The 23,585-nt window shown below is 42.9% G+C and overlaps 1 protein-coding gene and 1 long non-coding RNA gene across 11 annotated transcripts in view; one reads left to right on the top strand and one right to left on the bottom strand.

Moving 5' to 3' along the window:
• Nucleotides 1–22,390, top strand: part of LOC126915060 (A disintegrin and metalloproteinase with thrombospondin motifs 10-like) — a 91,424-nt gene extending 69,034 nt beyond the window's left edge. For 5 of the 10 annotated variants that reach the window (XM_050719391.1, XM_050719394.1, XM_050719390.1 and 2 more), the window contains 14 exons: nt 10,480–10,753; nt 14,086–14,429; nt 14,939–15,213; nt 16,367–16,513; nt 16,681–16,831; nt 16,905–16,994; nt 17,339–17,654; nt 17,885–18,012; nt 18,107–18,354; nt 18,539–18,656; nt 18,845–19,107; nt 19,411–19,922; nt 20,219–20,392; nt 20,872–22,390. In XM_050719391.1, coding sequence (XP_050575348.1) covers nt 10,480–10,753; nt 14,086–14,429; nt 14,939–15,213; nt 16,367–16,513; nt 16,681–16,831; nt 16,905–16,994; nt 17,339–17,654; nt 17,885–18,012; nt 18,107–18,354; nt 18,539–18,656; nt 18,845–19,107; nt 19,411–19,922; nt 20,219–20,392; nt 20,872–21,023 — 3,192 coding nt within the window. In that variant the 3' untranslated portion in view covers nt 21,024–22,390. Of the gene's footprint in view, nt 1–2,879; nt 3,748–3,774; nt 10,413–10,479; nt 10,754–14,085; nt 14,430–14,938; nt 15,214–16,366; nt 16,514–16,680; nt 16,832–16,904; nt 16,995–17,338; nt 17,655–17,884; nt 18,013–18,106; nt 18,355–18,538; nt 18,657–18,844; nt 19,108–19,410; nt 19,923–20,218; nt 20,450–20,871 lie in introns of those variants that run through there. The other 5 variants (XM_050719398.1, XM_050719397.1, XM_050719395.1 and 2 more) reach the window with 5 other exon arrangements.
• On the bottom strand, nt 22,170–23,549 carry LOC126915162 (uncharacterized). The gene is made up of 2 exons (XR_007710033.1): nt 23,045–23,549; nt 22,170–22,390 (listed from the first exon to the last, which is right to left on the bottom strand). It is a non-coding gene; the product is annotated as an uncharacterized LOC126915162 (long non-coding RNA).
• Between the last annotated feature and the right edge of the window lie 36 nt (nt 23,550–23,585).

Here is a 23,585-nt window from a genome sequence, read left to right as displayed (position 1 = left end):
TGGCAAACAAGAATGTTTCGAGTACAGGCTAACGATACTTGATCGAAACGTGTCTCGATTTACTCGATCTTACCTAATCTAACAGACATAATATCAAGCCAGGTTAGAACGAACGAGCAATTTTTTTTTTTTTAACGTCGTAGCACGATCTAGCTAGAGTTACCGAAGCCAACAGAATTTCGGAGAATAAGTTACAAGTTTCTCGCGAAACGATCGGTATATCGTATACTCCGAAGCGCGAACCACTGTCGAATCCATAGCGAAGGAAAGAAATAGAATTACGATGGACAGTGGTAAGAGAAACGAAAGCCAACGATCGGTGGCTGTAATGGCTTCGATCTAGTAGGGACCAACGGCAATTAATTATTTACGCGTAGATCTAGCCACCAGCGAAAGGTTAGGAGGCGTGAATACAGTTGGTATACACACTTGCACGCGTACGCAATTTGATTCAATGTTCGCCGCTGTAGGGGAACAGGTTCTCTAGAGTACGTGCCGAGCCGGATCTGAATACGTGGTTAACATATAATTATCGGTAGTAGGTAATCAGAGGAGAGCTGCCCCTCGTCCAATTAATGCGTATCTATTTTGATGGATCTAAATGAACGATGGGTGGTCCTTATTACATTCGGTAATTAAGCTTTTAATCGATCGCCTAACTCATCTCCACCAGTGGGAAAAAACGTTGATGAAAGGTTAGCCGTACCGTGCGCTACCTTCCACTCGCTTTCTCCCGAGACTCTGAGAATCGTGAGAAGCTTCGCTACGCATACCATATTTCGTGGATTCCGTAGATTCCGATCAGACCTTCGAAACGTTTAAAACGGTAAAAATCGCGATGAAAATCTTGCTAAGAGTATTCGAGGATTTGCATAGGATCTACGGGCAATTCCAAAGTTCTAAGATCGATCGACGAGAGCGGAATTGGCTCGGTGCTGTGGAGGGTTTGGAAAGAGGCTCGATCGAACGATCATCCTCGAAAACTCGAACGAAACGTCCCCCGGAGTGGTTAGTCGCTGGAAGATTCGAAACACGCAGTAGGCCTCGAACACGCGGATACGGGGATAGTAAGTAACCAATGTACCGTCGCGAACTGTGTTTATGGGCGTCGCAATCATCGAGCAACGGGAGCCTTTTTTGTAAAAGTCAACTTCTCGGATAGCCATGGAGAGCGTTTGCATGTACATAGTGGTCCGTGGTAGCGATCATTATGCACCACCTACACGAGAGGTTCGTGGCAACTATTCTAATGACGGCATAAATCACGTTTCTCCGCAGGAAGCATTTATCATCATCGAGATCCTCGCTCCTCCCTCTTCTCCTTCTTCCTTTCCTTTCCTTTCCTTTCCTTTCCTTTCCTTCGTTCGCTATCGATTTTTCCGTCCACTCTTTCCCCCGGTTTACTCTCCTCCTTGTGCAAGCTATTCTATACAGCTTGAATAGTTGCATCCACCTTCTAGAAACCACCCCGAGGAATACGAACTCTCGCATGCCTTTTATCAAGAAATCAAGTTCCGTTGCTCGAGGGAACGTCAACTTTCTTCTTCCTTTTTCGCGTTGACGCGCTCGAAAGTACAGGGACTGGCAGACAGCGAAGACGCGAGAATTTCTCGTTTCGTTGGAACGCCTCTCGTCCGCGTGTTCATTAAAGATTAGTTTAATGACGATGGGCTCGGTATCGATCACTCTTAATCGTCGCTGTTGTGCGTTGTTTTTAATGTCACCGTGATTGATCGATGACGTAATTAATTACGGTAATGACTCTGTAGCTCTCGGTAGTTTCGCATCAGCCTGAAAAATATCACATCCCCAGAGGGCTGCTCTTTATATACATATTCATCGCAGATCGACATTGCCGAGGTTAACGGTGTTTCGATTTCTTCTTTAGCGCGATGCCAAGTTTTACTTTCTCATTGACACGGTACTTGCCTGTAAAACACAAATATCCACCAAATCAATGAATTATCGCACGATTGTCGCAACGATACTTTATACACCTACCGCTTGGCCACCTTTTGTAATACCTTTTAATGTATAATAAATCGATCTACCGAATCATAAAGTTTCCGAGGCACGATTTTCTCGGTATAACGCGGAAACGTTCGTGATCAGCTATCGATGGTCGTGCGAGAGAGCGGTGCATTCCTTGATCTCGTTACTCGTACTCCATCCACCTTGGAACGGATTCCTCGAACTCTCGTGATCAAGGCGTTACGTTCTTCTACGCTGAATGAACCGATTACTATCGCGGATGAAATAAAAGGAGTCGTTACTCACCGGTTGCGATCTCGCTGTTGTATCTGTTTCGCTACTTGACAGGAAACGCGTGTAACGAAAGAAAGGCGCGGAGAATTTATACCTTACCGCGAGGCTAACGGTGAAAAAATTTCTATTCGCTGTCGATTCTTGTAAAATTGACACCACACCAACGATATACGATCTTTGTTGGGAAATCGCGAAAACGATATTCGATCGATTAGCAAATATTTGTTCACGCTTAAACGCGAGTTTCTTAAAAATCGAATCCCGTCGAAACGTCCAACGACTTGATCGAAAGAAGAAAATGAGCCGTGCGATGGCAGCGCGTTGATCGATAATGCCTAACGAGCAATCGCACCAACGACTCCGGGTGTAATCGAACGGCGAGAAGCTAGACAATTAACGAGCAACGCACCGGTCGGTCGCGAGCAAAAGGGTTTTTCAAATGGGGGATCAGGGACGTAACCTCGGTTCTCTCGTGCTGTTACAGCGTTGCGACAAGTGTACACACCCATGCTCGCGGTTAATGCGTCTTGTCTTCTGCGAGGAAACAAGCGTAAGAGGAACAAGCGATCGGTCGCGCAGCCTGACGTCATTCTCGATCCTTCGCGCGATTAGTCGACGAGCGGCTGCGCCGCGCGAACGATATCGCGCGATTGACATTTCGAATAATTTATCGTCTCGTTAAAATACATCCTAGCGGGGCAGAAGGGCGTAATCCCGGTACTGGCATCGATACATCGTCTTGCAACCGCTTCTTCGGCTCCGTCACGCAATTAACCCCTTTTTCCAGTACACGTCGACGCAAACACGATACTACCATTCAGGTGCCAACGTTTGGAAAAACACGTTGCTGCTTACTTGTACGCTATATCGAAACAACTTTTCATAAAAAGTGTTGATCGCGTGAAATCTGCACACCTCCATACATATCGCGTGCGACCAACAGATAATTCGAAGAAGAACCGCTAGCAACGCCTGCTTCCGATCGCCGAAAATAATTCGTGCTGAAGGAATCTATCGATTGGAACGAATGTGAAACTAACGTCGCTGTCTGGAATGGGATAATGCGAACCGTGAAAGACATTTTGGCGAATCAAGCATTTTCAAATCGAGTTTCCATAGAGATGGTTGAGATCGGAGAGAGAGCTAAGATCCAGGGACGAATTAAAAGCTAGTCGAAGGGAAGAGAACAAATTTCAACAAGTCGATATCCTATAATTTGACTAGAATCGATGTTCGTATTGTAGCAAATTAGTTTAAATTTCAAAGCTCGGTCGTTGATCGAATCTCACGATTTATGGATATGGAGATTAGCATCTTTTTAGAAAGGCGCGAAAATAACTTTTTATTAGATTTTATTAGATTTATTTTTAAAATACATCGATCTTCGTGACAAAAAGGGCAAAAAACGCGAGAGTTTCTTCGCGTGTGTTGCAAACACGTTCCATCTTGAACAGAATCGAGAGTTTAGAGCACAAATTGCGCGTAAGTATAAAAATTCTATAGAATAAGAACGAGGTTCGCAGCTGGCTACGAACTCTACTTCTGCGTCTTCTTAATCTCTACTTCGAAGGAATTTCTATTACTCTGTAATTTTCCAATTATCGAGTACATATCTGGCATAACAGTATAAAGCTTAATCGAGTCGATCGAAGTAAGAAATTCAGGAAGGCGTGTTCGCTCGGCGAACAAATAGCCGTTAATGAATTTATCTCTAGTCGTTATCGGCATCCGGATTGATCCAGAGCACATTTTTTCCGCGACGGATGAGTCACGAGAAAGAAATAGAAACGAAGAAACGGGAGGATCGAGCTGGCAAACGACGCAGATGCGATTATCAGCTCGATGCAACGGGCACGGGTATAGAAGCGGTGACCTCGGGCAATTACGAAAATGGGTGTAAAGCAAAGGAGCGAGACGAAGAATCGGAAAGGTGACGAATCACGGGCATTGTCTCCTTGGTGTAACTTTGATACTTTACAAGCCGTCCAGCCAATCAAATTCAATTAGCTTTGACATTCGTTAGCGATGTGTTCGTGTCGATGACAAATCGGCAGAACATACCTGCGCGATCGATGAACGATACCGAGGAAAGTTTACGGAGGAACGGTCTCGTGAATACGCTGCAACGTTTACAGAAACGAAATACCGATTGTTGATTCTTCACGGGATATAAATTGCTGATATTTATCGTACGTTTAATCACCTCAACTCCGTGAGAGTAACGCGATAAATTTCTTTGAAATTTTGATTACGCAACTGCTTTAAGAGTTGCCATATGCTGAGCGATTTACTTTTGAAAAACGTGATTTTCACGCTATTGTGGTAGGAAATTGGTATTGATTCGTTCATTTCAAGGTGTTTTATGGCGTAATAAAAACTTGTTAACCGTAAAATATCGTCGCTTATTAGCAACGCCTGTTGTCATAATTGTAATTTACAAATTGCATTACGGAAACACTTAAATCGTGAAACAACAAAGGAGACTTTCGCGAATCGATCGATACTTCTACTTCGAACGCAGAGAGATACCGCCGATGAAACTTTTTAACTTTAACTCGCTCGTAAATTCAATTCGTCTCCGCAATCGATTTTTCGAATTCTAAATTTCCAAGCTGTCGCGATACTGTATAAATTATAGAACGCTTGTTGTTGCTGTACGGTAATAATAAAATCTTTGTTAGAATCGATGTTCGTCCGAGCGAAAGCAACGTAACGGACAAAGTGTTAGATATCGAAGCAAGTGGATAGGATAACAAGGAACGTACAAGACACGACAGCGGATCCAGTGGACATGTCGACTAGGAGTTACCCGGCGTTAAACGTACTTGAATGTACGCGTACCGATATTCAATTTCAATAAGCCGTACAAGTGTTTATCTCGGTCGCAACACGTGCAGCGTGAAAAGCGCATCGACCATCTATTCCCCGTTGTATTCAATATCGAGAGATGTAATCGAGGCGAGTTGTCGCGAGACAAATTCAGTGTCGGTCGCTGGTCGGTCAGCCGCATCGACAACATTGTCACGAGCGTTACGCGAACGCTTATCGACAAGCTTTAGCCACTATCGAGAATCGCGGATGTTACAGAGGCTGCAGTTGGTTTGGACGTGGATTTACACTTGCGACACGAACCGATGGAAAGGAGAAAAGACTCAAAGGCGTAAGCGTCACGGAGCGTTCTCTGGTCCCAACTGCGAGCATGGGCGTCGACGGGTGACAGCATTGCGACCGCCCATCGATACACCTCGTTGGTCGGACAACAATAATTTATATATGCTAGATTGTACGCTGAGGTAGCCTTAACGATTGCAGCGTATTGCCACGCGCGAGAATAACGACTGTTCGGCGACCATTAACTAACTACAATCGAGTCGAAGCAAGTCCGATCGCCGGTTCCCGACACATTATGCTAATCCCACCTACCGTGACTCTCCCTCTCTCCTTCGTCCCGCCTCACGCCCCGTCTCCGTGCCTTCTTTCTGTGTCGACCGTGCGTTAATTAACTCGATAGTTTACGCGAAAACCTCGTTCCAGGTGCTGAACTTTTCCTGTTCGCGCCAACCGTTCTAGCCTTTCTCTTTAGAAAACTTTGCCTCTTGTATCGTTCCAATTGTTGCTAACGAATCGATTAAATAATTTCATTTGTTACGGCTCGTAGTTACCGCTTATCGTATCTTTCGATTTATCTCGCGTTTACCCAGAGGAAACAAAGGTTTTATCCGTGCTTCCTCCAGGATATCGACGATCGCTCGTTTACTCTGCTCCTCCAATTCGCCCTTTTCTTTCTTTTTCGCTTCCGTCTCTCTTTTTTTTCTTTTTTTTTTTTACTGAAATTTTGACAGGTAAAACTTGTCATAGCTGATGCACGAACGTAACAGCGATCGAGATCGTCCCTTGGTATCGCTGCTCGAAGCAAAGGCAAACTCTCCTCCCCGTCCCCGAGGACGTTATTTAACATATTTGAGTAGAACCGGCCTCGAATTTGGAATATCAATGGAACTGATAAAATCGAATTCCTTAGTTTAGATCAGAGACAAACTTCGTAGTAGCTAGTTTGACGTTATTTGACACTGTGAACGTTATTAGGAAAAATATAGGAAATCTTGGGAAACTTTAAAAGTTCCGATGAAAAGCTAGGTATTTTGCAAGGGAATAACGGAACCAGTCAGCCAGCTAGTTTCCCCCCAGAATCGGATTGCTCGAAACGGAGTGGCGTCACGAGAGGCGACTAGTCAGTCCTCCTGCTCCCTGATATCTCGCGTGTTCGCGGCAATTAGAGGAAGGTGTGACAGATACGAAGAGGTTTTGCCGCGAAACGGGCAGAGAGGAAGGTGCAGAGCGTAACGCATGGCCGGCCATAAATTATCGGCCGGTGCACTGAATTAATCGGATCCTAGAAACGGAGGGGAAGACGGGGCGGCGCGCATACATCGCGAAAAGGAGTCGGCCGGGGCCACGGAACGGCTGGCCAGCCATCCGACCAATTAAACGAACAAACAGACATCTAAATTGGACGGTTGACCTTTATAGAAATATATTTACTTGCGATTGGATGCATTGAATTCCCGCGGCAGGGCACGCATGCGCCGGACTCGAAATAACGAACGGCCGGTAGATCGTTCGATCGATAATGTCATCATCCATTTTCATTCACCGGTTCCAGTAACAGCTCGCCACGACGAAATTACTTAATTTGCGCTTCGGCTTCTCCCCTTCTCGGCTCTTTTGTCGGGATTCCGATCGTACGTTATCGGGGAACACCGAATGATCTACGACTGTTTCGGATCGTCTTTGCCGATCTCGCGCTAACCGCGCGCAATCCCAAACTCGTTGAAACTATCGCTTCGTTCTATCAACGAAACGGAGCAAAAAGCGAACGTCCGATCAACCACGACTGCACAACGGTCCACCAACGACAAGTTTAGACCAGACGAGACTGTCTCTCGAGAATTGCCAGTGTCGGCAATTATCTACCCGCATAATCTATTCTATTTACGTACTTCGACTGGAAACATTCTGGCTCCAAAGCCTGCTCGATCGTAATCCGGACGATTCCATCGAAGAATTCGATTCGAGACGCGAGCGTAACAATGGCAGCTGATTAACGTCGCGCGAATCGAAGACGCAGAAACGAACGTCGAAACGGAGCAATCGGTTCCGTCGACGAGAGACCGAGGTTCACCTTCGCCTCGAGATAAATCCGGATTAGTCCGATGAGGCAGTCGGAAGCGACGCGCTGAATCTTAAGGGGATAAGGTTACAGATAAATACATATAACGCTTCGCGGTTAACCGGTTCCACGCACACTCGTAAACGGCAAAAGGGATAGGGAATTTATATGGATGGCACTTTATGTAGATCCGACCGGCTAGCTAATAAACGTATCGAGTTTACAAATAAATTTAACGTCCATTCAACTTCTAAATTCAACATCCATTAGCGATATGCCGCAAAGTATCTCGCTATAAACTATAAACGTTGTCGCTTGAAAGCTCCAACGTCGCGTCGAGCCACTGAACGTCTCCTGCAAATAACGTTCCACCTTGCTCTCCGTTCGACTTAAATATTCGGGGTTTCCGGATGACGGACGGTTAAAGAAAGGAAGAAATACACGACGCAGAAAATTGAATTTTCTTTGAAGTACGCAGACCCTAGGCCGTTGTAAACCTGTCACTTTGTCGCTCGAATTCACGTTTTGACTACAATGGTACTTTGCGGTATCCTGCGTTACCGCCCTTTAAAACATTCTACGGAATGTCAGAGTTATTTTCTCGATAAAACTCGACCTGTAGGAATCAAGAGATTCAGTTTCTAATATCTACGATATAAATCCTATCGTAGCAAGATTCGAAAAGACGTAAAGGTCGATAGGCAAACGCGTTCGCGCTCCTCCAGACTCGGTTACGATTCAACAGCTTTTTTCGTAAGATCCTCTGAAATCGTTCTGGAATCGGTGTCGCGACGCATTCGGCGAACGAAGCCGATCTCATATCGGGAATAAAGTGTGCCGATTGAAAAGAAAAGAGAAAAATCGAGCGCATCGTTAACCGAACGAACGACAATGTTCGTGGCGTGGTTGAAGCGTCGAAGCCACCACGGCAACAAATCACTCCTTATATAGTCGATCGGCGTTTCTGCGCGCTTAAGATGAAAAGAAACGGTGCAAAAAATAAAAGGTAGCCGCGGAAGGGGGAGAAAAAGATGAAGATGAAGGAAGGAAAGGAAAGGGAACGGCGACGAAGAGAAAAGAGGAAAGGAGAGAAGAAGGATCGAGCCGTGAGGCCCCATGCGGCGCTGAATCACGCTCGGTCCTTTTTCACTTTGCGGTCCTTCAACGGTGCGGTGCCTCTGTTGGAGTTGGGCTTACCTCTTTGTAAGGCTGGCGCCGTGATTTTTCACGGTCGGCGTCGGAGAATTGTTGAAACACGGCCAACCCTGGCTCGCTCGACTTGTATTTCAGGCCCTTCGCCTGGCCGTCTTTCCTATTTCTACCGCGCCAACCTAGCTGCATCTCCTCCTCCGATCGATTATTTCCCACTACATATTTTTACACGGAATTCTCGGTTTATAGGACTCTCGTATGAATGCCGATTTCGTTCCTAAGATTCTTCGTATAAATTATATGCCCGCTGGAACAGCTATTCGACCAAATTTTTTTTATTCCGAATCGCTCGTTTCTACCGAGCAAAGAGAGAAAAAGAGATAGAGAGAAAGAGAGAGATCGTTTTTTAAATTTTGACATGTCGGCTGACGATTTAACATCGTTAGGATCGAACGGTGCGAATTGGAAACGACGATAAACGGTCGACGAGATCGAGAGATTTTTAATGAAAGAACGGAAGAACGCGTGAAAAATGAGGCGTGAATTCGAAATTCGTATCGAGTGGATCTATACGGTTGTGGATGTTGCACTCGATTGTAACGGCAGCGATAAAGGAGAAGCAGATAAAGAGAGCGATAGCGGAAGAAGCGAACAGAAAGAGTGGGCGTAAAATGAGAATTTGTAAATCGAAATCAGACGATGGGTGTTCCGCCGATCAATTGCTATTTGACGGAGAATGGTGAACACTATCGACGATCGGGAATGATTAATGACGCGGCACAGCTATAAACGCGGTAATCTGTACCAGCATCGAACGAAACCGATTTTCATTATACCATTTTTCGTTTCCAAGGTGTTACCCACGAGGCCCACCTCTACGTACGCCTTTCGAAACGACTATTCTTCGATCTCCGACTGGCAAAGTCGGCTGGACACGGCGAAACAGACATGGTTATTCTTGAAATAACAAATCAAAATTTTTTTTTTTATTTATTATTTGTATTCGCAATTTGTCCAATTTGGACGTTTGGTAGAATTTTTTAGCAGTTATATTAACATGTAGGTGGCTACCCCCAGCGGGGTACCATCCTCGCGTTTACTAGGTCATATTCTAACAAATCAAAATGAACATAGAACGAATGATTTCGTAAGAAGAGCAATAGTTGTCCGTTTAGAAAAGTTATTTTATATATTGCTTTAACACGTTCAATTATTTAGATTTTTGTCAAAATATTTCTTCCGAGATTTAATGTCTAAAACGAGAGAGAAAGGGAGAAGTAGTGTTTATGCAACGTGCATAAAATTCTATTACACTGCATAAAGTTTTGCGGTAAAGTACTTAACTACGTTCGTAATAGTTGCAAGTTCTACAATTGAGATAGAAGCACAGATTACTACTCGAGTGTAATAACCATCGCTTTAACACGAAAAGTCTTTATAGGTGAAATTTCTCTTATATAGTCAGGTTCGCTAAATTTTGGATGTAAAAGAAAATGTAATCGTTGTAGTAACGAAACGTAAAGCTCGGCGTTAGTTTTTAAGACAGACTTTGGTAAAGAATAATTTGATAATTATCGAACGTCGAAAGAATTTGACGACTGACAAAGTCACTAAAAAAGTCAACGTAAGAGAACCGAGCTTAAATGTTTCAAACGGCAAGAACGGATCTTGAGGAAGAGGATACAGCGGGCGGCATCGGACCGAGAAAATGCACATTAGCGAAACAGAAGCGGTAGACAGACGAATTCGGTAGACAGAAACTATCGCGAACACGTTTGACCGAGAGAAATTCCCCTGTAGACGGTCTCGCTATGACGCAATCTCGGTAGTTGTCTCTGGATAGAATCGGAACAAAGAGTCCGCGTAAGACGATAGTTGGTTTCGTGTTTCAGGCGGGCATGCTGCGTGGCGATGACGGCGAGTTCTGGTTGGAACCAGTCGCTGTGTCCCCGGAAGAAGAACAAGTTCGGCTGGAGGTTCGGCTGGAAGACGCCGGCGCCGAGGGCCGTACCACTGCCGGACTCTACCGGAACTCGATGCTCGGCAGGCCGCATCTCGTGTTTCGTAGGTCCGTGGAGCAGCCGCAGCTCGAAATCGGCGCCGCCGGCCGCACCAGACGCCGACGAAAAAAGAAGAGAAAACTCGAGAGAAACTGTGGCACTCGCGGTGAGAATCTACCGACACCGTTCTCCCCTTCTACTTCTTCCGCGCAGCCTTTCATTGCCTCTCTTCTTCTTGTCTCTCGAGATTCCTTCTCCACCTCTTTCTTCCCTTTCCTTTTTTTCCCCCTTTCGTCGATCCTTCCATCCCTTGGTTTCTTCGCTCGACTACTTTCGATTCTCGATTTCTTTTTGTTCCGGCAAGGACCGGGACGAAAGGCGACTATTAGCCGCGCGCGTCTGTCTGACTCTTTTTTTTCTTGTTCTACTTGCCGAACCGTTCGATCGCACGCCGATAAAATCCTTCGAAACTTTAACGCGAAAGAGAAGAACTTTCGTTACAACGATGAAATTTATTATCGGCTAAGGGTAAAAGGAAATTAACCGAGATTCCGAAAAGTTCGTCGATACCAACGTAACAATTCGCACCTTCGTATTCTTATTTTTACTCGTGAAATAATTACGGGCCACGTTTTATGGAAGTAACTTGCCATGACCTATAATTTAGATACTAGGTCGAATCTCCAGTTTTACCCTCCTAACTCGTTCTCTTCCCCCTTCGTCCGTTCTTTTTTCCATTTCTCTCGCTAGGAACATTTATGCCGTCTGACGCTACGGGGTAATTGGATACACGAGTTGCAAAGCGTGGGCGTGTCGACGCCAAACGTTATCTCCTTATCGATGAAATTGCTTCGGGATACGACAAACGTTACCGCACGAAAATTTTTCTCCCGTTAATTACGAACTAGTGTAATTAGAGATTATTTCGGTATGCAGCTAACGCGGTTACAACTGTTTCTAATTAGATGACGCTATTTTTGAGATTTTTATACTCGTGTTTCCCGTTCTATTCGCACGCGCTGTATCTTTAAATGGATTCCGTTACTACGTTCTGTTATTACGTATAATGAATTTTATCGTTCTAGTTGCGTTACGTAACAACTTTAACGTAGATCATCCGTAGGGTATAGGCGTAACTCGTTTAACGGATTACCGTCAACTTTTTCCCATCCTAGATCTTTATCCCAATATTAATACATGACGGGTTTCTACGATATATGTGCATACGTAACAGATAGAACGTAAAAGATCGAGATACAGCTTACTGCCTACTAATATACAGGTAGAATAACTTGTTAGCAAGCTCGACAGCAAGAAAGATATTATCTATAATCTTATAACGTTATTAAATAAAGATACTTTTATTGTTATTAAATCTTGGGAGATTAGGATTTTCCTTTTTTTAGAATCCTTTGGCCGATTGTAAGTTTAATGACATACATTTTTATATACACGAGTAGGTACGAGTTTAGTTACGACACTCGAAACTCGTAGTTTATTTCGTTCGATGATACCAAAATCTGTAATAGGGACAAATTGACCATGGCACGATATATCTCTGTCAGTCAACTAGAAGACTAGTTCTCGATGCCGGCCGTAAATCAATTTTAACAAATGCTAAAGCCACGCCTTGTTTCCTCCTGTTTGTGCTTCTCGAGCGCCGTCGCAGCCGTCGTTGTCGTCGCCTGAAACGGCACTTCCGCTAATTACACCGATGCGAAGTACAAACGATGCGTGTCCGATATAAAAAGAAACCGTCCGGAGTCTAACTGCGCGTCAACGAGCTTCTAATTAATAACGAACCAACCAACAAATAACGAACGGAAGAAGGGGCATAGAGAGGGCAAAGATATGAGAAGCAAATGGAAGATGAATGGATAGCGGCACCTACAGCGAGAACGGACCGACATCTTTTTTTTTTCTCCATCTTCGTGTTCCCGTTCTCATTCCCATTCCCATTACCATTCCTATCCCCGTTTCCCTCCCATGACTTCGCACGGTGGCCTGTTCGTTCTCTAGCGGCGCGTATTACGAGTATTTATGCCGTTTACCTATAATGTAATTGGACGCGTCTCGATATGGAAGGTGGGCGTTCCGGCGACGTTTTCTGCTCGGTCTTTCGCCGGCACCAATATCTTTGATCGCGTCGCGAAAAATTGGAACTCGATATTTACGAGCTTGTCGGCAAACGTTTCGATAAAATCTCACCGATGATCCGTCTTCGTTCGGCCACTAATTATCTCGAAATTAGATATATCGATATATAAAGCGCGGGTGTGACTTATCGCGCGACGAATCGTCGGTATTTCTTAACGACAGAATAGGTGTGTCAACGCGAATCGTGTTCATAAAATCTGTGAATCATATAGCGTTTCTTTCACGATCTCGCACTATTTTTCGTTGATGAAATAAGTAGCTAGTTCGATGGGAGAAAAAAGTAGGCCGATAGATATGAAAGTGAGTACGTCGCGAACGTTAACGATGAAACTCTACGAAATTAACCACGCGGACGCTTAAATTCGCGTGAACCGAAATCGGTAGTTGGACTTCGGGCAAAGTGTTCAAAGGAGGGCGATTAATTCGGCTAATTTGGTCACGAATTTCGAAAGTGTCGATCCATGACCGACGTGTTTGCCGCGATTCCCGCGTGCAACCTATTAACCGAGTGACGAGACCGCGTTTCAGCAGATTAAACGACTTTACGGAGAAACCGATACGAAGGTAAGATCCGAGCGGGCTGATAGGCGGCAACGTGGTCGACGGGGGATAATCCAATTCGCCGCAAACCCGTAATTAAGTACAATGAATATCCATTTCGGCAAGCGGGCCGATCTATCGGATGGCTCGAATGAAATCTTAATTGCACGCCTCTGCGATCGAGCAATCTGCATAAATTAAGAGACCGTCTTACGTGCTCGCGGTGTGTACGTCTTTTTCGAGATAGAACGTACAGGTTAGATTCGCAGATAGCTCCGGTAATTTCAAACGTTGAATTACCGAGCAAGATCGATGGGCCTGCGTGAAAATTAAACATCCGTTTCGCATTTTTCCGTCTTTCCCGCATATGTAATTTGTTGTCCGACCAGTCGATTCGAAAGGAATGTAAATAGCGTTTTTACGATATTTTAACGATGGCACGCGTGGTCTCGCGTTCGATCGCGTTTTCGAATCGCTCGATTTTGCCAGAGCCAGGTGGAAAACGTCAAGTCGATTTTCCCGTAAATCGACACTTTGGATAGATCATAGATCAGCGGGTATATCGGATCAACCGTATCGCGTTGCATCGCGTCAGGTAGCCGAAATCCGACAAACGATCCGACCCGACCATTAATTATTCCGGCCGGCATCGGTTCATCGATGACCGCATCGAGAAAATGGAATTCCTTTTCACGAAAATCAAACGCGACCGCGTAAAGGGGAATTCCATTGAACCGGATAGGAATTTCATATCGTGCGGGATGCTAATCAAAGACCGGGGGTTGCGTTGTTGTTGCACAGAGCCGAGGCGGCTGACGGAAACACGGCTCGAATGGCAAACGCAACCAGGACTGGTACAGGTTCAAGGACGAGGCCGAAGAAAACATCATCAGACGAAACGATGGCAACGTGCCAAGAGATCGATCAGCCGGCCGCGTCACGTCGAGGCTCTCGTTGTCGCTGACACGACGATGATGGCTTTTCATCAGGACGGCGACGTTGAGACGTATCTGCTGACCATCATGAACATGGTGTCCTCCCTCTACCTCGATCCTACCATAGGGAATTTCATTAACGTCGTCGTGGTCAGGATTATCCTTGTCGAGGAGGACGACGCGGAAGTACGTGCGAATTACGCCGGTGATGTGCGTTACGTTCAACAACTAGATGCACGGCATAGTTTACACGATACCGTGTTTTATCTAGTTTACTATTTAACAATCAGATACGAGATTCGGTAAAATCAACTTGCTTTCTTCTAAAGAGGCGACTACGGTCAACCGGTCGAAATTCGTATCGTATTGCAATATCGTATTAATGCTTTTGAAGTAATCTTGTTATTATCTATCTATCTATCTATCTATTCTGTTAACGAACGATGATTATACCGGCACTCCCAAAACCGCTTAACAAAGTGTTGAAACGATTCGACGTCACGCGCGTTCACCATCCATAAAATATTGGATCGTTTCGTTGGTCGAACGAATCACGAGGAAAACGTTTGAATCCTAGGGCAATGTCGAACGCTCGGATCGGTTGACACGCTCGTAAACCGTAGCCACTGAACGATCGAAAACGAATTCCACGGCGGGAGAAAATGCGCGCATTTCTATTCAACTGGCCGCGAAACGGTCCGACTAACGTCTGTTTTCAGCAAGGACTGGACATCACGGTGAACGCGGACAGGACGCTGTACAATTTCTGCAAATGGCAACAGAAACTGAATCCGGCGGACGACTCGCATCCGAATCACCACGATGTGGCGATTCTGGTGACGAGGGAGGACATCTGCTCGAGAGCGAACACGCCGTGTAGTACTCTGGGAGTGGCTCACGTAGCCGGCATGTGCCAGCCGGACCGCAGCTGCAGCGTCAACGAAGACAATGGAATCACGCTCGCGCACACCATCACCCACGAATTGGGACACAAGTGAGTGGAAACGTTCGATCGATCTTTAACTTGAAAAAAAAAAAAAAAAAAAATAGGAAATAAAGAAACAAGAAATAGATAACGATTCCATCGGTCGAACGTCGCTGGCAAACTTGCCTCTAAATTTCCGCTGAATTTTCCGAGAAAAAGTAGCGACTCGTCGGAAGTGAATTATCTTCGCGAGACTCGAGTATTACCTCCGTGTAATCCAGAGAAATTTATTACCTCTTTTTTATTAGATCCTTAGAAGCGCACTTAGTCTGGCCAAGCTTCTTTGCCTCGCAGCGATTACTCCAAACATATTTCATATTTCTCGGTGATCAAGAATCCTCGATTCGGCTAACTTTTTATCGATCGGTAGTACGTTTTAATGGTATATTTGAATTTATATTCTGACTGGATGACTTGTATTCTCTTTGTCTCCTGGCATTAGACTCGTAACGGAGTTCAACTTTAATCTCAATTTGTCTTAACCTCTGAAATTTAAAGGCGAATTAAACATAAATTATCATACTCATCATGACTGCTGTTTCCTGTTAACTTGAAAAGTATTCAAAGCACTTTCGCCATTTTATTCTCTCCATTTCTCACCAAATTTTCCTTGCCGTAGAGTTTCACTTTGCTTCTAATAAAAATTTACTATTAAATATCTTTTTTTTTTTTTTACTTCTGCCACTTCCGGGGGAGGGGGAGGGGGAGGGGGAGGGGGGGAGTGGCGTGGTAGTGCCGGACTCCAACCGACTAAAACCTCCACGATGACCGACCTCTGCCCTTTCTATTACGATTATCTACGTATCAAAGTACCAAGATATTATAAAATATTATCAAAAGGCACGCGCGTGAAACTAAATAATATTATCATCGGCTCGACGCACGAGTCGATTTTACGCATAAAAAAATCGTCGAATTCGTAATAAGGAAAAAAATTGGCCGAATCGATGCGTAACTTGTTTGGTCAGCCAATGGAGATTCCAATTCCCCGTGCTCGTTATTAAGTGCAATTTGCTTTTATTAATATAATAACCGATAACGCGACGTCGTTATCGCGTTTGCCGCTTATTTGGCTGGAATCGTATCGCGGGCAGGCACGTGCGAAATCACGATTCGTTCGAAATCGAAATGATTCGCGACAATGACACGATTTTCGCTGCAGCTTTGGCATGTACCACGATACGGAAAAAATCGGCTGCAGCAAACGAGACGGTGACACCCTGCACGTGATGACGCCGACTTTCGAGGTGGACACCATTGGCGTCGCCTGGTCCAGATGCTCTAGAAGGGACATTACCAATTTTTTGGAGTAAGAAATTGAAATATCTCTTTCGACAACATAAACTATCGTTTTAGATGCGTCGTTCGAAAAGTCTGAACGACGAGCTCGATCGTTTCGCTAGATAGCATGTGTTCGAAGCTTTAAAAACTTTAAGAGAGGGAAAGTTTTTAAAGAAAGTTTTAAAACTTCTACAGTCAAGGGAAAGGCGAATGTTTAGAAGACGAACCGGCAGACAATGATTACTCGTATCCAGAGTTACCGCCTGGCGCGATGTATAACGCGGAGCACCAATGCAGGCTTCAGTTCGGCGTCAGGGAAGCTTCCGTTTGCTCCCCCTTGCAGGAGGTGATGAACAAAAGTAAATCGAGTACGGGGCAATTTTAGACCGGCGAATAGAGATCGGTGATTTTGTTCACAGATCTGTTCTAAATTATGGTGCATCGTCGATGGCACTTGCACCACCATGCTTCATCCGGCCGCCCCGGGGACACACTGTGGCAAACACATGGTAAAAATATTAGATGCGTAATTATACATATAGCGTTATGCGATTGTAGTTGCCAATGAATAACAATTATCCACAAATTTATATGATTAAATTAATCTTTCACCGCGTCGTAGTGTCATTTCGTGTTCGAAAAGAAACAACGGGTAACGATAAAAATAAAGAAGAAAATAAAGCGGTTTCGAGCACGACATTCTCTCTTTTGATAATCGATGTTCGTTGGTCCTCTGGATATTCATAACTCTAAAAGCTCCAAAAGAAATAGATAAATACGCCGTCATTGAGGAATAAATAAGTCAACCGGCCATTAAACTGATTTTCGATAACGCGCGCGAATTTTGCCGTAGTGGTGTCAGAACCAGGAATGCGTGCCAATTGTGGACAAACCGCGTCAAATCGACGGCGGATGGGGCGAGTGGGGCTCTTGGAGCGAGTGTTCGAGAACCTGTGGTGCGGGCGTTTCGATCGTCGAGCGGAAATGCGACCATCCGGAACCAGCGCACGGTGGTAAATTCTGCATCGGGGAAAGACGTCGATATAAAATCTGTAACACCGATCCGTGCCCGGAAGAAACGGCCAGTTTCAGAGCAGTCCAGTGCAGCCATTACGACGGCAAAGAATACAAAGGGAAGAATTACACTTGGCTGCCATATTTCGATCAGAGTAAGCCACTAGTTTTTGGACTCTTTCGTCGAAGATACTACGGACAAGTACTTTTCGCAATAAACAACGCTGTAAATAATGCTAAACGGTTCCTTGCTATTTGACAGTAAAAAAATTATCGAATTTAATAAACGGTTGAAAGTTATTTTTTGCCAAGTAATCAACTATCGTTCGATATTCCATTCGACTTGAATCCGTACAATACTAATGAATATGGTCCTTAATTGAAGCGGAACCCTGCGAGCTATATTGCACCGACACAGAGGAAAGCGTGATCGTTCCATGGGGTGAAGCCGCTCTCGATGGCACACCCTGTAACGTTGGTACCAGAGACATGTGCATTGCTGGAATCTGTCGAGTCAGTCTATTTTTCTAGACGATATTTTCAACAATATCCGTATCTTTCGTTCTCTATTCTATTCTCTATTTTTCGATTGTAATTAACGGTGTAGAAAGTTGGCTGTGATTGGACGGTCGATTCAGATGCCACGGAAGATCGTTGTGGAATCTGCCATGGCGATGGAACTCAATGCGAAACAACAGGCGGAATTTACGACAAAAACGACGGTCCAGGATACAAGGAAGTCGTGGTTGTCCCCAATGGATCGAGAAATATAAAAATCGAGGAAATTGGAAACAGCAAAAATTATATTGGAATAGGTGTGCCAAATTCCGACAGATATTTCCTTAATGGAAAACGGTAAGTAATAATCCAAGATGTGTTCATCGTCGGTTACATTATATCGATTACGTTAATATCGATAATCCGATTGATTGTGTATCTCTTTGTATCGGCTAACGAAATAATAAATTCCGAATGAAAAGTAAAAGACGTTGGAGAGATATTACGATCTAGAGCTATGATCTTCATTCCAATTGAACAGGCAGATCACTTTAGCAGGGGAATACCAAGTGGCCGGAACTCCAGCTCTGTACGAGCGCGATCGCGACAGAGAAAAGGTCAGGATTCCTGGCCCGATCAAAGAGGACATCGCAGTCTATGTACGTAATAGTAACTAATTAACTATTTTCTTTTCGTTTTATTCCACGTATGCTTCCTCTTGACAAATTGCTTATCTGTCTCGTTCGCTTTTCGCCGATTCTTCGAGCGTGGGCACGTCGTATATTCGCTACTCGAATTCTTTAGCTACTTTCTTCCCATTCTCAATAATTTTGTCCCATCACTTCAGTTGATTTCCAGAGGACATTATCGGAATTTCGGGCTGCGATACGAATACACAGTGCCGAAAAAGGAGCCTGATCGGGCACCGGAATACTCCTGGGTATTTTCCGATTGGTCACTGTGCACGGCCACTTGCGGCGGTGGCACGCAAACCTCCAAAGCACTCTGCAACGAGAAGAAGAGCGGGGTCGTCGAGGACCACTTTTGCGAGGGCATCGAAAAGCCGGAATCGATTTTGCGAGAATGCAATCTGAATCCATGCCCAGCCAGGTAAAACGAAAGCCCAGCCTCGATGGTATAGGAAAAATCGGATTAAAGCTTCTCGGTCGCGATAATATGGGGGTACATCGAATCTGACAACAGACAAATTTTATTTACCGTTCGATTCGACATTCCGACCGCTTGAACGCGATATCGAATGCAACTTGATTTGTCGACTTTCACATTTATTAAAAAGATATATAATAACTTTTTCTTCCTTTTTCGTTTTAATTAACTCGAATGAATTTAATAATAACGAATTCGAGTAATATACTCGAACGATAATCGATTGTTTCGTTTTGCCAAAATTAGATGGTGGATCGGTCCATGGCAAATGTGTCCGGTATCATGCGGAGAGGGTGCTCTTCGAAAACGATCGGTGATGTGTGTCTCTTCGGGAGTGGGTCCCGATAGATCGGATTTGGCACTGCCCGATCGAGACTGTAATCGGGACGTGAGACCCGAGGAGGTCAGCCCGTGTCTAAACTTACCCCCTTGCAGCTCGACCGAACCACCATTGATCGTCTACGCGGACAACAAGGATGCCTCTTTCTACAACGTGAGCTCGAACGATCAAAATGGAATCACGATCGTTGATAGTCTCACTACCGAGGAGTCAGAGATCCTCGAATTCGACAATGTGGTTGATGAAAATCCAGATAATTCCATGTATAATACCAAGTCAAAGTGGATCGTCTCGAAATGGAGTCATTGCACGAATGGTAAGAGAACTAGGAAGGTGACCTGCTCGATGCAAGGAGACTGTAATCCAGAAAACAAGCCGGCCACCATCGAACTTTGCCAAGGTGGCAGATGGATCACCGGTGAGTTATTTATTACCATGACATAAAATACACTGTTATCCTTCTTATTTTCTATCTATGACTAGAACAACTTGCGTATATCCAAAGAGTCGCGTAACAATTAAAAACGGCCACTAAGTCGAGTCGGATTAAGATAGCATAATTATCTTAATGGTTCGTCGTTTATGTCACGCTAAGACAGTAATCGAGTTTATCCGTGCCGCTAATAATATCTTTTTGAAGCCTGGCCCGTTGCCAAAGATAACAAGGAGACAATCAAGCGTATAAAACCTCCATCTTTATGGACATGCTTACAGGAAAATGGGAATCCTGCAACGCTAGCTGCCTCGTGAGAGTCGGCGTTAAGCGAAGGAAAGTCGAGTGTCGTGATCGTATAACAGAATTACTGTCCGACGATTGCAACCCCGAGAGAAAGCCGATCGATACGAGGCGTTGTTATCATAGGCGGCAATGCGCGAACGATAAATCTGGTAATTGCACACGCCAGAGGGAATCGGTCATTAAAGGATATCCGTAACTACCTGAACGTATGCATGGAAACTCGTTATTTCTTTTCTTTTCTTTCGCCCCTTTAATACGTATCTAGAAAGCAACAGTTTTCACGGATCGTTAACCACACTGTACGTATACCGGGAATTAATGTCTTCGAGCGAACGGTTTACGATATACTTCTCTGCAAGTATCTTCTTCCTTCGTTTCTTCTATGATATTAATTATCATAGTTACGCGCGCGCGCGCTTGTATGCGTGTGTAAGAGCTTCGCTTAACGACTCGCAATAATACACGCTAGCATCGATGCTAATTCTTGCTAATTCTTACGTTCTAATATATTCCTTCTTATTAGTTTACACTAGACAGAACTAATAAAAAGAGAAAGATTCGATGTAATAACTAATTACGACTAGGTTTCTCTAGATATGTAACGTAAAAACAAATAAAACTGTTTCAGAGTGTAAGGATACTATTGTACCAGCCTCAATGTGCGCGTCATATAGGCGCATGTGCGATGTGTCATTGATCGTGCAGGATAAATGCTGTGCCACATGTTTCAAAAAACGAAGACACAGTCGTCGCGACAGAAGACACATTCCCGATCATTGACAAGTCGAAAATACAGCAACCGAATCGATCAACTTTCGCTTTTGAACAACGCTTCTAGAACCAGCCTAAAACAGGATCCGTCCTATGTCTGTACTTGCTTCGAAGATTGTCGGAAAACCGCGTAATATATTATTCTTAATACGGCCGAGTTAAACATCGAATTTCGATGCAATACAGTTAAGTTAAGTAACGATAAAAAAGTGACGAAAATTCAAAGTGTACCTAACATTCCGATATAAATGACATTATAATGAAATATAAATTTTGGACACTGTCGTAAAGTTTTCGAATAAACAAATTAACAACATCGTACGTAAATTTAAGATGAATATTCGTAACTTGTAGCTCTAGCGATACAACGGTGCAAATACATATAAAAGTTAATGAGATTTTCAAGATGTACAAATATATACGTAAAATGTGAAAATATATCGAATTTCTGTATATATATATATATATATATATATATACAAAATGTGTATAAACACTCGATATATTTTTGAATTAAATGTAACGTTACGAATTTTAAGGTACGTGTCCACTTGAGTGTACAACTATCGTGAGTTGCTCTTTACAGTATTTCCCATAAGTGGACATTGCTGAGTGATTATCTGATCCTACAATCGATGATTCTATGTAATAAATCAATAACATAAATTTGTACTAAAATAAACAAACTGCTATATTCTTTATTTGATTATAATATCATTAGATTAGAATCCTTTTTCAAATAAAATATAACAAAGCCTTTTTCCGCTAAAATGTAAATTTTACGTATCTCATTATTGTTTATACATATATTTTATTAGCAAAGTGATATACTTTATATTTTTATGATACTAAAATTTTGTACAATTATATACGTATATGTAAGACTGCGACTCTTCAACTCATTTACACAAAAAAGCGTAGAATAAAAGACAAATTTAATTTTTGAACAACCAATAAATAAAACGAAATATTTTGAAATAAGTGATTCCTTATAATGAACTAACCTCTTAGTATATAAATAAAATGAAACTCGATACGTTCATTGTGTACATAACATACGATAAACAAATTACATATCCCAAAACGTCATTGGTATGTCAAGGGTTTAATCTTTAACCTGCAAATTTCTAAAATGCAAATAAAAAATATCCAATATCGGTTACAAACTACTTTATCTAATTTCATATTTATTTCAAGTATGTGATACACATTCTCCTATTTTTTGTAATAGCTATTTACTTTACAAATTTAAGAATACAGCTACAAAAGATCGTCTATCCTTTTTTACGAGCGTTATATTTATTTACATTGCACGCAATGTACATTGGTACCCCCATTACTCCGATCCATATGGCCATACCTAATGCCACCTTTTCCTGCAATAAAAAAGATATTATTGCAAATTACATAGTTTAAATGGTCTATAATCTAACAGATATTATCATTATAACAATACTACATATATGTAAAATACATCAAGAATGTCATTTTAATAAAAATGCCTAAGTAATTATCATTATAATTGATTTTAAGTTATTTATTAAATTTTTATACTTTTATATTCGCATAAATTTTATTCTAACAATGTATCATATATAACTAAAGTTAAATATATAATATGCTATATCATTCAAACATAAAACTTAATTCTTTGCATTTGAAATTTACGCTTTTTCACAATAATAATGTATAAAGTTTATCTATATCCTTAAACAAATGTACCGAACAGACTAATTAATACTTTTATGTACCTCAGATTAAGTTATATATAGGTTTTATTATAAAAATCATACAATTTTAAGAGATTATTAATATTTGCAAAATTTAAAAGAAACGCCCCAAAAATCAATTAACCTATTACATAACATAACCTTATATATGAATTACCGATATAAATGCTCACAAAAATGCTTTTCGAACTGTAAACAGAAAACTGTCTTTATAGTAAACAAATTTTTTGATTCAGAATAAATATTTAATTGCTGCAGTCCGCTTCTTATGTAAGTGCGTTTAATAAAAATAGTACTTACAAGAAAAGGTATTCTAACCCTTGGTGGTGTAGCAAGAACTGTTCTACGTTGATTCTGACATACATTTAGTAATCTCGGTACTTTCCTAACTGTGTTTTGGATCGCGTACATGTCTTTTCTTTTCACAAAATTGAACCCTTAGAAAGAATTTACTCGCTGTGCGAAGCAGAGGCGAATAATAAATAGGAAGGTTATCGATGAGCAAATTCAGCAAACTGCGCGCTTCGTAAATTACCGCCTCTAGCGGTCAAACGACCCAACTACACGCACATTTACTTCCTCCGTTACCTTCAGCGGAAGAAACGAGAGGGGGAGTGTAAATACGTTCGTACCGAAGTTAACCGGAATATGCCGATGCTTAATTACGATTTGAAAATGAGCGGTAAAACGTTACACCATACTGTTATAACAAGAAGTTTCTGTAGACTTGATATTTCCTAGATTTCTTTTCTTCTGTAATTGTGCTTGGGACACGTTTTGGGTACGGTCATACGATCAGGTCCCATTTGCTGGAGAAAATCGTCCGAAAATTCAGTCCTAA

This window comes from Bombus affinis, chromosome 4, assembly GCF_024516045.1.
Source record: "Bombus affinis isolate iyBomAffi1 chromosome 4, iyBomAffi1.2, whole genome shotgun sequence".
NCBI classification, from domain to species: domain Eukaryota; kingdom Metazoa; phylum Arthropoda; class Insecta; order Hymenoptera; family Apidae; genus Bombus; species Bombus affinis.
The sequence above is the reverse complement of the archived record's forward strand: the minus strand, read 5'-3'. Positions and strand labels throughout refer to the sequence as shown.